Consider the following 17,480-nt stretch of genomic DNA (forward strand, 5'->3'; position numbering starts at 1 on the left):
TGGGAAATGCTCACTTATACCCAAACTGGCTTCCTACTGTAGATTTTTCTCAGAGCAGTTCATGCTCACGGCAGCACACTCCGAGGTGGTGAGCACTTAGCAGAGAACCGCAGGAGATGAAGACAACACGAGGAAACTGCCAGCCTCCTGAGTCAGGGACTGGTCTGATTTATCTTCGTTTTCCCTGGACTTGTCACACTTTCTCTTGCCGGCTCAATAAATGCCTCTGGCATGGAGATCACTTTCTGGAAGCAAGTCTATTCGCCAGCCATGGTTTCAAACCTTCCCTTCTCTTCTGCATCCAAAGCCACCCCAGGCCCTACTTGGAGCAGATGTCCTAGAAGATGGAGCGCTTGCTTGAAGCCTCTCAACCCTTTTTGCCAAAAGATTCCTCCATGTCTCGAAAACACTCCTGCTTCATTCTCATCTCAAAAGATGTCCCCTCCCTTCTTCTTTCTACAGTCGACTCCCTCCCTGTTTCCTCCAGAGACTGGCACCCTCCGGCACCCCATCCTCCCATTGGCAGTTGCCTCCTCTTCCTGCCCTGGACACACAGTACAGAGGGCACCGAAGGACCAGGGGACTCAGAGGACCAGGTGTTTCAAGTGGGCCTTGCAGGAGAGAGAAAGGGCCTCAGCCCAGCCCATCATTTCCAAAGCAAGGCCCACAACTGCTGACCTGCTTTCTCTCAGGCTGCTACGCATACCCCAGCAGCCTGAAGAAGGAAGCCTTTCGAGGCCCTTCAGATGTCAGGAGTTCTCCCCAAACCGTGCAACAGTCAGCAGATATTCAGCTTAACCATCTGCTAACTGTTTTCCCCAGAAGAAAAGCTCTCTGACTGCTTAATGTGGCTTTCCTCTTTAGAACTGACATACCCTAATTAAATCATCATGGACCAGGAAATCGAGTCTTGACACAGGGTTTCTTAGCCTCGGCACTGTGGCCATCTCAGGATGGTTACTACTTTGCCGCAGGGGGCCCAACCTGTTCATTGCAGAATCCTTGGCTTCTGCCCACTAGATGCCATGAGCATTCCCCCACCCCAAGCTGTGACAACAAAAATGTGTCTAGAAATTACCACATGTTCCCTGGGGGGGCACAATAATCCCTGGTTGAGAACCACTGTTTTATTGTCTGTTGACCAGAGCAGGGCTGGGAGGGCCCTTCAATGCTCTTCAGAGAAAACTTTAGACCAGAGAAATGGGTCACTGCCACGTGCAGGCCTTGATTTTCCAAAGCAAGTGTGGTCCAGCTGGATTCCCGGTCCCCCCTCACTGGATTTCTAAATGTCCATACACCATATCTGCATGCAGACAATTTATTCATTCATTCCTATACGTCAAACAACCTGGGTGCCTCCTATACGTCAGCCACTGTGGGGCATGCTGTGGACACAGAGGTAAGGAAGGACCCATCCACGGGCACACTGGGCAACGCTTGCCCTGGAGACCAACGCCTTGTCCTGGCTCCAGGTTCTGGCTCAGTCTGAGGACAAAATCAGCATCTTTGGTTCATGATACCCAAAGGATGACTAGGTGGTGCCCGATGTATCAGTCAGCTCAGGCCACCAGAACAAAGTCCACAGACCAAAGGGCTTAAGCAACACAGCTCTGGAGGCTGGAAGTCCAAGGTCAAGGGGTCCACAGGTTTGGTTTCTCCTTGACTTGCTGATGGCCATCTTCTCCCTGTGTCCTCACACGGCCTTTGCTCTGTGTGAGCTCATCCCTAACGTCTCCTCCTCTTCTTACAGGGACGCCAGCCCTAACAGATTAGTGCCTTACGACCTCATTTAACCTTCGTCACCTCCTTAAAGGTCCTATCTTCAAATACAGTCACATTGGGGGGTGAGGGCTTCAACGCATGAACTTGAGGGCACACAGTGCAGTCCCTAACTATACTAGGCAATACAATCCCCGAGCTAAGGAAAAAAGAAATGTGTTTGGAAACAAGAGGGAATTCCAAGGAAAGGGAGAAAGCCAACAAGGGGCAACCGATGTCACGCAACTCTCACACTACTATCTTCAAAGGCCACATCCCTCAGCCTTGCTGACTGTTTCTAACTGGAGCACGTACTGCCAGCTGTGTTGTGCTTCCCCCTCCCCCTCCCCGCACCCCACCCCCAGCCAGCTCACCCTGGGCAGGAACCCACAGGCCCAGAGGCCTAAAGGTGCCAACACAAGGCACCCCCGCACTCAGACGCTTGGCTTCATCCAACACATCAAGCGTAAATGGTCCTGTGCACAGGGAGCCTAGCTCTACATCCTTCCAAGCCTGGGAATAATAATCGATGGCAATCAATAATGTTTATTCTGGAAAAGGCCTCCGTTTTAAGCAGGCTAATGAGAGACAGATGAAGCCTTACTCAGTCCTCATGCGGCATTTTGCCGGTAGCTGTGGGCAGCTCAGAGCAAGTCCGTGATGAATCCAACGTTTCCCAAACTTGCCTATTGTAGGACACACCTGAGACGCTCACTGAAACCCCCGACTTCTGGCTCCCCCCTGGCGAAGCAGTTCAGCAGGGCTGGGATCAGGGCTCGGAACGCGCATTTTCACAGGTGCCACGGGCGGCTCCTAGAGCAGGGAAGTCGGGCCCCGGCTAGCTCATGTCACCTGCTTCCTATCAGGACACAGTCTAGTTCCTCACATCTCCAGGGGCAATGTTTTCACATGTGGCCACAGATATGGCTTGGAGGATCAGCCTGGATGGCTTGGACTGATCTTTGAGGTGAGTTCTGATTGCTTATGGGGACTCAGCGGTGTGAGACGTCAGGGCGGGTGAAGTGACAGGCAGATGCGGTCCCTGTGTGTCCACTCTCTGATGTGGTCACTAAACCCAGAACGGACCAGCAAGAGAGGCAGGCAGCCCATGGAAAACCGGCCTCTCTCCCAGACCCGGCAGGCTTCCGGACTCTCACGCAGACCCTGCTGGGTCCCGAGGACCTCCACGCCTGGCAGGTCTGTGCCCGCTGCTTCCTGGACATGTGCCCTGCTCTCCCACGTCTGTGCTCTCAAACCTGCATTCAGCTCCCAGAGGCTGAGGAGCAGCAGCCCTGCTTGAGGCTCTGTGGGTCACGACAACTATCGACCAGGGTGACTCTGTTTAGGGATGGAGAAATTCTCTGTGAAAACAGGTTGGATCCACCTGAGCTGGACGTTGAGCGCAGTCAAGATCCTCCAGCGAGGTCATTAAGGGCAGAAAATGTGCGTCCAGAGGCTCAGGGCCCTGCCAGGTTCTTGGTGTGCCCACCCAAGGTGCCCAGGGCCACCCCTGGCAGGTTATTCAACTCCTCTGAGCCTCAGCCATAAATCAGGCATTCTTGTGAGGACGAAGCGGGAGGAGCACGTAAGCACCTAGTCCCGGGTACAGCAGTGCCAGGAAACAGCAGCCGTGGGCCCCAACTCTTACACACGCCACCGTGACCCCACTCCCTGTGCCCCTGCCCCAGGACGGGAAAGGCCCTCGCCTGGCCGGGCTCTCAGATGCCTCGCCTGATACCAGGAGGCTTCCTGTCTCTCTGCGGGGGGCACCCTGCACTGCAACCTCAGGGGAGATGAAAGCAAGTGACAGTATGTATGGAGACTGAGTCTTGAGAGGTGCAAACAGAAGCCCCTGGATGCAGTAAGCTCCCTTCTGGGTCAATCGGCAGACAGCAGTCTGCACACGGCCATGTGGAGCACAAATGGAGCCTCAACGAGGCCACCCTTCCCGCGGAGCAGTGAGGAAAGGTCAAGGTCAAGCAGGGCACGGGCGGCTCCGGTCACCTTCAAGGCCCCCCACACCGGCCTTCCCCGTGCTGGGCATCCTCCTAGCGAGAATGAGCAAACAGCGCTCCCCCCGTGGGGAACCACGTCTCCAGGGGGAGGGCACCTGTAGGATGGAAACCCACCCCTGGCCTCACAGACGGGCTTCCCTCACTGACCATCTACTCGCCACCCACCTGGCACCCGCGTGGCCTACCCTCTGCCTCGGAGGCACTGGCTCATCTCGCCTGCACAGAGAGCAACCTGATTTCCAAACGGAAGGGAGTCGAGAAGCGGGGATTCTGATCCCACAACCCCTCACTTGTTTTGAGACCAAGGGCAAGGTCCAGAAGCCCCACATCTCACTGGCAAGCAGGTGATGAGATGCCCGGTACAGGGATGCCGTGAGCACTGGGGTTCCTTCCCTTGCCTGAGATGGGATGAAAATTGCTAAGAGCCTGGCACAGGCCTGGCACATGGCAGACGCTAAATGGAGCTATTATTTAATGATGTGACGTTTAATTATGTCCTTCAGTGGCCAGTTTTGAGTTCTAATAATGCAGCCACTGTAGAGCAGCCATGCGTCCTTATCACAGAACCATGAAAAGTCGGAGTGGGAAGGATCTCAGAGGACTCACGGGTCACCTGCTTCATTTTACAGATAAGAAAACGGGGCTCAGAAAGCGATTCAGTTATATATATATATATATTTTTTCTTTTTCAGATTCTTTTCCATTATAGGTTATTGCAAGACACTAAAGATAGTTCCCTGTGCTCTACAGTAGGTCCTTGTTTAACTATTTTGCACTCAGTAGTGTGTTTATGTTAATCCCAAACTCCTAATTTACCTCCCACTCCCCCGCTATCCCCTCTGGTAACTGTAGGTTTGTTTCTTATGTCTGTGGGTCTATTTCTGTTTTGTAAATAAGTTCATTTGCATCATTTTTTTTGGATTCCACATATAAGTGATATTATATGATGTTTGTCTTTCTCTGTCTGGCTTACTTCACTTAATATGATGGTCTCTGGGTGCGTCCATGTTGCTGCAAATGGCATTATTTCGTTCTTTTTTAATGGCTGCGTGGTATTCCACTGTGTACATGCACTGCATCTTCTTTGTCCATTCATCTGTCGATGGACACTTGGTTTGCTTCCATGTCTTGGCTACTGTAAATAGTGCTGCTATGAACAATGGGGTGCATGTAACTTTTCAAATTAATTTTCTCCCATTTCTTTTCAATGAAAGAGGTTAATTTCACTTTTATTTTTTCGTTAATCTGTCTATAACGTAGCAACCTAAGGTAAAATCATGTCCTCACTGAAAATAAGATTTAATGACTAATTCACATAGGCAATTACATGTTTTTGTATCATGAGCTAAACCATCAGTTTTAACCAACTATGCAAGAATTATAAAGCCATTGAAATAAAAGCCATAAAGGCTTGAGTGACCATCCCTAGTTAGACTATGTTCATCAATGGTAAATGCTAAGAGCCTCTGGAATGTATATTTACCTAATAACTAGTAAAATCATACAATCATTAAAAAAATCTTAGGTTATTAAAAAAAAAAAAGAAAAAGAAAAAGAAAACTGGGCTCAGGTAAGCCACGCCCCGACACAGCCCAGACGAGCGGCAGACACATGGCGTCCAACCACATCTCGCCCATTATCCTGTCCCGTGCAGCACAATCATGCTGGCAGGACCCAAGGTAAGGTGACGGATTATTTTGTAAAATTAAGTTTCCAGAAGGAAAAATCATGTCTTTATTCACAGCCAAATGTCTCGTCTATTATTTCATGTGGTTCTTTTGGCACCTTTAGCAACATCCCAGGCACTTTGCAGAGGCAAACCAAACGGTAGATTTTCCTCTCTTGCCCTCTCTCTCCCTCGGTTCCCAGAAGGAAGCTTTCTTCTCCTCTAGCCACCTCCACGAGCAAGCACAGCGCCTCTTTCATCTGTACTGTCCCATGCTGTCCACAGAAGACACCAGAGACTTTTCTAATGAGTGTGACAAATCAGATGGATCTTTGTACAGCCCAAGACAGGGGGGCTTTAGGCAGACACAATCCCGACCGTAAGCGTCCTTATTGTATAATCCGCATACATTTAGCCTCACTGTAGTTTTCCAAGGAGGAGAAGCATAAAGTCAGACTCCAACCAGTGTAATCAAAAGTTCCATGGGGCTGTGACTCATGGCAATTCACGGCTCCAACCCCTTCCATTGGGGGTTCTCTCTTAATCCTCCATAGTGTTCATTCTTTCAAAAATTGCCATCTAAGCAAGAGGTGAGTGTTGTGCATGCGTGTGGGTGTGTGTTTAAGAATGGAGATTGTTCTTTGCTTTGTTGAAAGAGAAGTCAGGCAGAAGGAACAAAGACAGGCTGAAGAAAAGAACAGAGGTGGCAAACCAACCCCAGAAGCGATCTGTGACTGGAAATCCCACAGGACGCACACATGCCCACAGCAATGACCGTCCTCTGGACCCTGCATGGTGCTTGGGGGTGGACCACGCACTGTCCTCGGCCTTCATTCTTCTTCTGACATCTTTCCTAAGGTATCCCACACATGTATAGGCATGAACTTATTATACCCATAAGAAAGGATAATTTATTCTTAATTGCACATTTGACCTAAGGATTAAAATGTGTTTGTCATTCAGCCACTTTCCATTAAAACCTTGGGGTGAATTTTTTACAATATTATAGGAAATGGAATTTTTATGTTCTTTATTATATGAAAGAAAGAAAGTCGGGGTGCAAACGACTCCCTGAGAAAGGTAAGCAGCCCTTCCTGCTTCCTCCCCACCTTGAAATCAAACAAATTCCAATAAGTACCCTCTCAGAGCTCAGTGCCTAAACGAACTTTGCAGCATCAGGTACTACTAACTGATAAGCTGTCAAAAGGGGAGGATACGAAAACTGCATTTATCAGACACCAGCAAAGGTGTCTCTCCTCTCCCCCCAGCACCACGGAGCACATTTGCTTAGGAACAAAGCTCCAGGAGTGTCTGCCCTAAAACTACGGCCAGCTTGAAGCCAAAGCGGGTAGAAAGAATCGCATCCATTTCTTTCTAAAACCAACATTAAGGTCAAAATGGTTTTTTATTTTGCAGTTCACCTGGCTCCTGGCCAGGGCGAGAGTACAAACGGAGGCCGGGCCCCTGGCCTGCTCCTTCTCTCCCCAACCTCCATCCCTCACCAGGGGCAGCCTCGAGCACAGGTGTGTGGACAACCCACCTGTAAGTCGCAGCCCCATCCTTGGTATCTCCTTGGCTGAAGGGTGCAAACGTGGGCACAGTCAGCCTTGGGAAGATGGGCCAGGAGATGGGGACGGGGCGGGCCCAGGAAGTGGCTGCTCCCAGGTACCCAGAACACGGTCCAGGAGGAGTTTGGCTCTGCAGACTTATCTCACTGCGAGGGCTGTGGCCCCAGGAAGGCCAGAATGGGGCCCTCTGAAGTTCAGGGTCCAGCTGAGGCTGTCTGGCTCTGAAGACGATACTACCTGGCCCCCTGATTGGCCTGTACGGCCATTTCTGAGACCATCTGGCCCCCTGACCAGCTTGTGAGGCCATTCCTAGCAATCCCCATCCCCTTCCAGGCTTCATGTTAAACTTTAATGCTTGAGGTGGTCCCACCCCTGCTGGTGTAACTTAAGGAAGCACACAGAGGACTCCAGCCAGCTGAGCAGGCTGGAGGCTGGGACAGGAGATCTGTCCTATCCTTCCCCATCCTCCCACCCCCAGTAATCACCACATCTGAAAGGTACATAGAGGTCTTTGTTCTAAGTCACACTAGGGGGTGTGGGAAAGTGATAAGAAATCTGGATAATTTGAAGTTCATGAGGAATAAAAGAGTCATCCCTGCACAGATTCAGCCATCCATCATTTTCTCTTCTCGCCCATTTACTAAGTATCATCCCCAAGCCCACAGGGGCTACGTTTTTTAAAAAAATGCAGGTTCACATGGGTGATCCAGAACCAGTACTCTTATGGGAGCAAGGGGCCAAATATTAGAATCTAAGATTGCACCAGAGAATTCCAAGACCCACTGGCCCGCACAAACCCAGTTCTGGACGTCAGCTGAAAGGCACCCAGAGTTAAATGCATGATTTTCCCAGAGGCCTCCCCTAAACTTCTGCAAAGCAGACACAAAATAACCCACTGTATCTCCGCACCCTTAGTTTACACCACATCAAACCAAGCCCGGAGCTGAGAGGCCCCAGAGGCTGGTGACAATTTAAGGAGCTCCAGCCCCCTGGGGTGTGTGCCCTCCTCCAGCCGGGTCCCCTGAGGAGCCGCTGTGAGTCTTCCTGGGGCTCAGCCGCAGGGCTGTCCCCAGGCCTCCCCCAGGGCCGCCTGATGCTTGGTTACCTGCTTCTTCTGGGGGAGGCGGTGCGCTGACCTCGGGTTCTGGAACGACTTCAGAGGGTGGCGGAGGTGGGGCTGGTGGAGCTTTGACGGGGGTCGTTGACTCCGGGGTCTCAAATGCTTCTTCAGAGTCAGAACTCCTGATGGAGAGAGAGGGGGAGGAGCACAGGTTAGACAGTGGCCGGGGCTGCGTTGGCTCCGAGGAGCCAGTGCTGGGGAGCAGTGCACCGGCCTAATGACCCCTCCCAGGACCGGTGCAACCAGTCTCACTGCCCAATTAAACGGGTCCGAGGCCAGCCGTGAGCAAAGTCATTTCTCAGCGTGATTCCCAGGAGTGAATCTCATTATCACCAGCTTTGTGCCCAAATGACGGAGTCTTTGAACTCAGCTCTACACGAGATACATACTGCTGACCTTAGTGGCAAATACAAACAGTGGAATCTTTTGATCAACTTTGGCTCGCGTTATTTTGGCAACAATTCAGTCAAAATGATATGGAAGCATTCCCAGGGACACTCTGTGATGCTGTGGTTCCAACACACCCATAGGACCCTCACTCCACAAGACAAAATCTCATTAGGTCTCTCTCCCCCTCACCCCGTCATTCTCTCCCGCTGCCTTTCTTTCGTAGCACACAACTTGTTATTATAGATTTAGTCACTTTCTAATCATGTTAATGATCTTTCCCTTCTCTTGAGCTGAAAGGCCAAGAGGGCAGCCTGTTTTGTTTTGTTTTGTGTTCTTTTGTTTATCACTGCATCCCCAGCCTAAACCAGGAGGCGGTGAATAAACATCCGTTAAGTGAATAAATGAATGAATGAGAGCTGGCAGGTCAGGTGGAGGACGTGTCAGACTAAAACACAAAGCACAGACCCCTGTTGATCCCAAGAGTGTGAAAATGGCCCTCGCTGGTCTGCAGCGAAGTCTCCTCTCAAGGAAGGTTCTTCAGCCAGAGAGATGAACCGAAACTCCACCCAGAGGACGCCCCCCACCCGGGAACAAGGGGGATGCCACTCACCAAACTAAAGCCTTATCCTGGGCTCGAGAAAATCCAGAGGAGGCAGTCCTGCTCCATCACCCTGCTTCCCCCGAGGACTCAATTTCAAGCCAGAAAGGATGAGGCACCCCCAAATCACTGAGCCAGGCACGTGTCCTCAGGCTGGAGGGCAGCTCCTCACGTGCTCAGGAGGCACAGGGGTCCACGGCCCCAGCCCCACCACACTGAGGATGCCAGCGTGCAAGAAGCAGCAGCATCACCTGGGCTGATTCCCGTCTCGGGATGCTTTAAATAGACCAAGATGCCACTTATTTACTTGCAACAGGGAAGGCAATTATCAAGAGGGTGGATACTTAGGATCGCTGCTGGCACAAGCGACCCAGCCGGCGATTTGGCAGAAGATGTATAATCAGAGGGTGACGCATCAGATGTGTATGGAACGTGAAACGCTCACAGCGCCGAGCACCAAGACTATCAAAGGACCAGTGTCCTCTGCAGAAGTCAGCATCTTCTAAAGACCATCTGCCAGCCGGCAGAGAACACCACGAGGAACCAAACCCTCCACAGTCAGGCAGGACAGGAAAAAAGGGCCATTTGGTGAGTTCTCCTTCAGAAAATCTACATCGATATTTTTACAACTTGTTTGTCAGAGACTCACTTTGTCAGAGCCAAAGATTCCCCACCCCCATCCTTTCAAGGACCCTGGTTCCTCCAACCTGCCACACAGCCCTCCAGGGACAAAGAGACGAACAGAAACATCAGAGCTGCTTTTGATGGGATCCAATGAGCCGAAGCCTGCATACTATCAAATTTCATTAGGAAAGACTGAATTCATGCAAACACGACAGAGGCCATGCTGGCTTTTACAAACACACATTAATATTAACAGACTTAGCTTTTGTCTAGGGGGGAAATTTAAGATCCACAACAACAGATCTAGGTGCCTGAAGTTTTGCAGAATCTGTTTACCGGTATGAAAAACACAAGGAAGTTATGCAACCGAGCATCAAAGCGAAAGAGGAGTTTGGATCTGCCTGGTGGGCCCTGGGTGTCGCCCCGGCCCCCAGCTTCTCACAGGTCAGCGACAACGTTGAAGAGATACACGGAGACAACTTGCCTCTTTCCTGAGTTTCCTTGAAGGACCTGCAGACTGGAGTCCCCACTGCCGGTCACCGTTGTCCACATCCACCGGGCCCATTCCACCGGGGGCCATGTCCACCAGGAGGCAAAAGCCATCTCCGCTGAAGAACAGCTTCTGTCGCCCAAATTCCCACCCCTAATTCCTTTGCTGGTATCTCTGGGATCCGAATCTCTTTAAGATGTCACGAAAAAGTTAGCTGCACGGCCAGCCACAAATGTTGTGAGAGCTTCCCCAGACTCCAGCAGAGATACTGAGGGAGAGACTCTGTGCTCTTCCCATGGCTTCTGCATCCCCGGACCCTGGCGATGTGTGGCTTTAGAGCACAAAGGGCCCCTGATCTTTCCCAAGAGCACAAGCAAGCGACGGGGAGGGCCGGACGCTTGTGGATGCAAGCTGCTGAATTCCAATGAGGTCTCCCCTGCTTGCAGCTGCCCAGCTGGCACACCTGCTCGGAAGGGACCACCGTTCCCCACGGCCCTGTGCGGGACACAGTGTGTGGGAAGGGCAAGGGTACACCAAGCCCCTGTGTGGTTCCTTGCCTTGTTTACTGTGAACTTTTCTGCATCAAAGCATCAGAGGCTACCACGGACCCCTAGAATGCCATTCACTTCCAGCACTTCCTGCATTGTTTTCATATTTTCACTCCCTCTCCCAGGAGCGGAGAGCAAGCTAATTAGAGGAGGCGGATAGCAGCTTTTTAAGTTAGCTCTTTTCTCCCTATTCAGTTTCTCAGGGGGCTCAAAAACATTCCCAAGAGCAGGGATTTCTGCAGTCCCCCCACGGAGCCTGGACATAAAAATAAAGCAGCATTTCAGAGTCCCAATGCATAAAAGCAGTTCCCATCGGCTACCTGATTATTTTTTCCTACCAAAAGAACCTAAAGTACAGGAAATTATTCTGCAAAGGCTCCACACTTTTAAAATGAAAAAGTAACTAATTTAATTTGCCAAGAAGCTGTATTAGAAAGAGAAATGTGCCACTACAGTCTGCTAAAACGACTCTGAATTGTAGGGAAATATACTCACCAGGATATGCATACCTAGGTTCTCCATATAAGGAAATATGTAAATACATGCAAATACGATAAGGTATATGCACTTCCATAGTGTAAAGACATACCTCTTAATGGCCAGGCATGAACTATAATGACTTTAATTCCTAGCATGAAGAGCGGTCTAATAGCTATCATATGCTGAACTCTTTGTTATGTGTCAGGCACTGGACTAGGCCATTTGTACATTTCTCTATAATCTACAAAAACATCCTGCTGCTGGAGAGCAGGCCCATTTTACAGAAGACACAGCTATGGTTTAGAGAGGGAAATTACTTTGCTCGAGGCCATCCAGTTAGTAAGCTAGGGAAAGCAGGGCTCAAATCTAGAACTGTCTGCCTCTAAAATCTGTGCTGTCTTACTACCTCAGTGGCTTCCAAACCTTTTTAGCAACAGAACTATATTTCCAAATGAATCTTACATGAAATTCCTATGCATAAAGTAGTATTTCACTTATTCTGTAAGCTCAAGGTATAGTATATTCTTATTATAAAGTCTATTATTGAGAACAATTAAGCTATTTTGATGAACTTGAAAATTTGACACTGAGGGTCAGGGATGCCAACTGCAGCATTAGATCTGTTGATTCCTCTCCTGGCTGCACATTATTAAGAAAAGTCCCAGGGACTTCCCTGGAGGTCCCGTGGTTAGGACTCCGTGCTTCCACTGCAGTGGGCCCGGGTGCGAGCCCTGGTCGGGGAACTAGGATCCTGCAAGCTGCACAGTGCAGCCAAAAAAAAAAGAAAAGAAAAAAGAAAAGTCCCGATACATACCGATGAGTTAACCACAAACAACACCTGTTTTTAACAGCTTGTCCTGTGACCATGGAACATTCTTTAATAAGGCAGACAAGACAGGAGAGCTACCTAACCGGGCAAAACCAAATTAATCTATCAGCACAAGGCCATATGCTGGTGGCATCCAACACCACACAGTGTGTGTGTACAGAGAAAGAAAGATGGAAATGTGTAACCATGTGCAGACAGACTGCTGGCTGCTGAAACCTGAAGTCTACCAAGCTCCTCAGCGTGCTGGTAAAGTTTTAAAATATCTTTTCAAATACTTTTCTCAGATTTTGGAGAATCTCTGTAGGGTGCTAAAGCCCACCGAGCATAGCTTGGAAACTTCTCCTCTGCACAACAACGAATACAGTCCCTCTATAGATGGCACATTGTGTCAAAACAGTATTTTATGGCAACTGTCCCCAAAGCAAGACAGCTGGCAGAATGTAGAACCCTGAGGCCTATTAACCTATATTTTGGATTTGGTTTAAATATGTTTGTGTTTTACTTCTATAAACTACAACAACAAAGTAGTATAAGATCAGCACTCACATAATATAATAATAATATAACAGTATAATAAAGTATAGCATAATATTAGTATAATATATAAGTAGTTAGTATAACATAATTAATATATTATAATATATACACATACATACATATATATACAAATACATGTGTGAATGTGTATCTATCAATAAAACATCAGAACCTTTTAATAGAGAAGAACTATAAATGCAGTTTTCCAGCATATCATTAAATGGTTACATTTTGCTTAAGTTTTACTAGAGCTAATTCAAGGGCTTGGGAGGATACATTTTAGAGACCACAGAATCTTCCAACTTTGAAGGTGGTAGAAAATTTACCTGCTCCAACACTCTTATCACATCTTTTTAAACAGGTGAGGAAACTGAGGCCTGGAGAGCTAAAGTGATTCCCAAGGCCACCAGCCCATTCGTGGCAGACGTTCTGTAGAACTGGGCTTGCCTGCATGAAACACTGCCTCCAAATAACAGCTTTTTTTCCTAAATATAATGTCCCTCCCAACCTGGAGATCTAAAGTTACCTATACTTACAGGTTACCTGATTATCAAGACACACTTTTGTGCTTAAGCGTTGCTAAAGTGGAGGGGACGTTTCCACATGCGTATCAATTTCCAGATCAATTCCTCAGAATTCCAGTTTACAGTTCCCACTATGAAAGTGATCCGTGGGACATGGGTGCTTATCACCACCTACCAAGAGTGAAAGGACACAGTGCAGGCACTTGAGAGGTGCGGGGCTTCCCAGGACACGAGGCCCAGCCTCTGAGCTCCTCGTGGAGGGACCACCTGAGCGAGAAGTAAGCCCCTTCTCCTCCTACCCACCCCCTCCTTGAAGACAAACCAAGGGAAAGGCAGAGCGCTGGCCCAAAGCCCCGACTCAGGAAGGAGGGCTTGAATCCTCCAGATCAGAAGACCACCTGCCCGCACGAAGACAGAGGGAGACCTTCCGGGAACGAACCTGAGCTCTTAACAGATCAGACCATCTCGTTCATCTCTGCAGCTCACGTAAGAGTTTGATGGATTTGTGAGTGAGCAGATATCTTTGAAACTGATGTGCACTAAATTCTATTCATCAGAACATTCTGCTGTGAGAGCCTTGCCAAGAAAAGCTGTCTCTGCCCCAAACACACACACACACGCTTCCCTCCTGCCTAAAACAACTTGGCCGGACTGGTCATTTTTTCGGGCTGACTGAAAAGGGTCTTTCACTTTAATTTGCCCATCCCGGATATAGAAAAGGGATTTGCTCGGCAACATCCCTCCGCAATATATAGGTAAAGGGAGAACGTGATTTCAACACAACCAAAGGCTGAGATGCTTCTTGGACTGTCAGGTGACTGAGGGGCCACAGTCAGGTGCTGTCTCTCATGAACACAGAGCCAGCTCTGGCAAGCCAGGCAGCTAGGATTTTCAGCCTGACACTCTAGGGAAAATCAACATAGATGCTAACACACGTATCCCAAGATTCTTGGCACCTAGCGTCTGTCGGGCTATACGCCAGGTCCATTTTCAGATTCAAGTAGCTTTCACTTGGTGGCTACGTTGAGATGTCAGCAGGGTTCAAAGGGCATTGGCCATCAACACACTGGCCGCCTCTGGGTTAGGCTGCTGCCCCAGCAAGAGAAATGCAATCACAAAGGGAAAGAGCATACATAGATAGAGGAGTCCCGCAGACCTGGTGATGGCCAGTTGTAAACTGACTATAGTTGCAAGAAACGGGAACCGACTCAATAACTAAAAAATGGAATTTATATAGAAAGGCTACGGTGGCTGAGGAGTCAGATTTGAAGAGACAGGGAGGAGCGTCCAATTGGCCCACCTTGGGTCGTATGCCCATCATTTAGCTAGAAGAGGGTAGAGAACCCTAATAAGTAAGCAACCCATCCAGACCCAATGGAATGGGGGAGACAGAATGTCCCCCAAAGAAATCAGAAGTTGGAATGGATGGTATGCAGTCCATCAGCTCTCACGACACTATAACTACGTCACTCACTGTAACTGTGTGACCTTAGGCAAGTCACTCGACCTCCCAGGCCCTTGGATTGTTTGTCCAGGAAGTGGGCATAATTACTGTAAGGATAATGCTTCCTCCTTATTATTGCAGCTCCAATTCTGCCCTTGGCTTCTAAGCATTAGGAATTTGGGGGAATGTGATTTGCTAGCAAGTTAAGTCTTCTATTTTATTTGGTCATGCCTACTGAGCTGGGCATGAAAGAGATTCTGGAGGCCACACACAGCATGGGATGGCTGTCTTGCCGGGTGGTCCGTGGACACAAGTGCATCCAGGAGAATGTGGACACTCTCAAGAGTCGCACTGAGCTGGCCTTCATCCTTCCCTCAAGGTGCACACAACCCACGTTTGCCAGGGACAGGGGTGAGGGCTCGGTGTGGCACTACACATGTGTGAGTGTGTACGCGTGTGCCCGATGAACACCCCCGCCACACACAAACACACACACACACAGTAAGTTCTGAAATTGACTTAACTGCAATGACACCGGGAACTTCACAAAAGAGAATTGACTCTACTGGCTGCGGGCCTCACTGCAGGCAGTGAAGAATCAACGCTGAATGGGCTCCGGGCTCATGATGCCACAGATTTGTAACTGCATCGTGTTATGCCTTCCTGGAGAAAGGCCAGACTGAATCAAGTCTCAGGAGAAATAAAGAAGGAAGGGACCCAGATGGCCCTTTTATGTCCTGGCTTTCATGCACTGATACCCCTGAAATCTCATCTTTGTAGCCTAACGCCTTGCTTGAGTAACTTATATTGGAATCTTTCAACTCAGATTCTTAAAAATCTAACTGGAAATAAGATATTTATGGATGCTAGCAAAAAAAAGATAGGCAGATAAATAGCACCTATAAAGACTAAGTGGTAAAAGAGACAGAAATACAATAGAAGAGGATGCAAAAACTCAAAAAGAGCAGTAATGTTTGGCCAACCACTAGGGCTTTTTCTAGCACCTGGCAAGTAACAGACCCTCCCTCAGAACCGCATACTGTTAATGAGGGTGGGTGGGTTTGCAAGTACAGTCAGGAGAGTTCCAAGCTAAGTGGTAAGTAGAAAAACAGCAAATTAGGGACTTCCTTGGCGGCGCGGTGGCTAAGAATCTGCCTGCCAGTGCAGGGGACACGGGTTCGAGCCCTGGTCTGGGAAGATCCCACATGCCACGGAGCAACTAAGCCCATGCGCCACAACTACTGAGCCTACGCTCTAGAGCCCGTGAGCCACAACTGCTGAGCCCACGTGCCACAACTACTGAAGCTCGCGCGCCTGGAGCCCGTGCTCTGCAACAAGAGAAGCCACCGCAATGGAAAGTCTGCATGCCGCAACAAAGAGTAGCCCCCGCTCGCCGCAACTAGAGAAAGCCCGCACGCAGCAATGAAGACCCAACGCAGCCAAAAATAAATAAATAAAATAAATAAATTTATAAAAATACCCAAGCAAATTAAGGAATATAGTATGAGCTTATTTGGGGTACAATAATTATATATAAACGTAAACAAATACACATAAACACATGTATATTTACATACACATATATACTTATGTAGAGACGGTCCAGAACACAAGGAGTTGAACACAGCTGGGGCCTGATTAGCTGGATGTCCAGAGTGACACAATATAAGAGAAGACGCCGACAAGGAGTTTGGAGAAAGCGGAGTGGCAGCTAGAATGCAGCCAATCCCCTCTGCACAGTTCAGGGCAGACACGCCCACATGGGCCAGCCCCCTCCAGGCTCTACCCACAGGGGTGCAGCGGGGCCAGCCTTCAGGTGCTGTCACAGCCTGCAAGAAGCATCCATCCTGCATCCAAGGCTCACCTTCCACACTCAACGAGCATTCTTCTGATTTCAAGGTGGTTTTCCAGGCAGGCACCTGGGTACCAGGATGGGGGTGCCCCAACCAGGGGCCAACATTTCACAATTCGTACCTCAGAGTTTCCTCATCCAGCCTCTCACGTGATCCTCACAACAAGGGAGGCATGTGGATTTCACTCCATGACAATTTCAGCAGGACCTGTCAGGTGCTGGGCACCTGGGCAGCTGAGTCAGACAGATAAGCTCTCCATCTCGAGAAGCTTGCGTCCTCCTGGGTCCCCAGGAAGAGAACCCAGAGCCAAGTGGCTCAGCGACTTGCCGAGGGCTCGGAGCCAATACCAGAGCACGTGTCTTCCGTCTCTCGTCCTAACCCAAGTACCGTCCTCCACGTCCTAGAGGCTCCTGGATGTTGACAGGCTAGACTCCTCATTTGCAAATCAGTCTCTGGTACATTTGGGTGCTGTCAGTTTCCCTGAGCATCCTCACCTCCAAGGCAACAGATCAAACGGAGTTTCTGCATCTGGGTCCATGACTGCCCGATGGGGGGCATCCAGCCAGGCCAGCCTGGGTCTCCTGCCCTCCTCACTCCCTCTCCCCTTCCTTATGGCCATACCTTAACCCCCTCCCTCATTCAACCAGTGGATCTAGGCACCCTGGCCCTGGCATCCCGACTACAGTGGCTTGAGGTTCTTGGAACCTACAGGGAATGATGAGGGGAGGTCATGGGCCACCCAGACCTCTGGGGTCAAGAAAGTGGCCTCTGCTGGGGGTCAGGTCAGCCCCTGAAGTCTGTTACCCTCATCAATCACATCCTGGGCAAAGGGTAATATCATCACAGAGCCAAGGGAGACTGAAGTGCTGACATCCCAGGGCAGACTCTTTCAGGAGGCCACAGGATTTCCTCTTAGCAGAGAGCAAGGGCGGCTCTGGCCTTAGATTCCTGGCTCCCAAGTTCTTTAGATCCAAAGTGTCCTCACCTGAGTGTCCGTCTCTCTCTGTGTGTCTATCTCTCTGTGTCTCCATCTCTA

At 49.5% G+C, this 17,480-nt stretch overlaps 1 protein-coding gene across 17 annotated transcripts in view; it reads right to left on the reverse strand.

Moving 5' to 3' along the window:
- The window catches only part of TACC2 (transforming acidic coiled-coil containing protein 2), a 212,876-nt gene that overhangs the window by 40,489 nt on the left and 154,907 nt on the right, over positions 1-17,480 (reverse strand). For all 17 annotated transcript variants that reach the window (XM_036828577.1, XM_036828561.1, XM_036828563.1 and 14 more), the window contains one exon: positions 8,113-8,249. In XM_036828577.1, coding sequence (XP_036684472.1) covers positions 8,113-8,249 — 137 coding nt within the window. The remainder of the gene's footprint in view (positions 1-8,112; positions 8,250-17,480) is intronic.

This window comes from Balaenoptera musculus, chromosome 16, assembly GCF_009873245.2.
Source record: "Balaenoptera musculus isolate JJ_BM4_2016_0621 chromosome 16, mBalMus1.pri.v3, whole genome shotgun sequence".
NCBI lineage: Eukaryota > Metazoa > Chordata > Mammalia > Artiodactyla > Balaenopteridae > Balaenoptera > Balaenoptera musculus.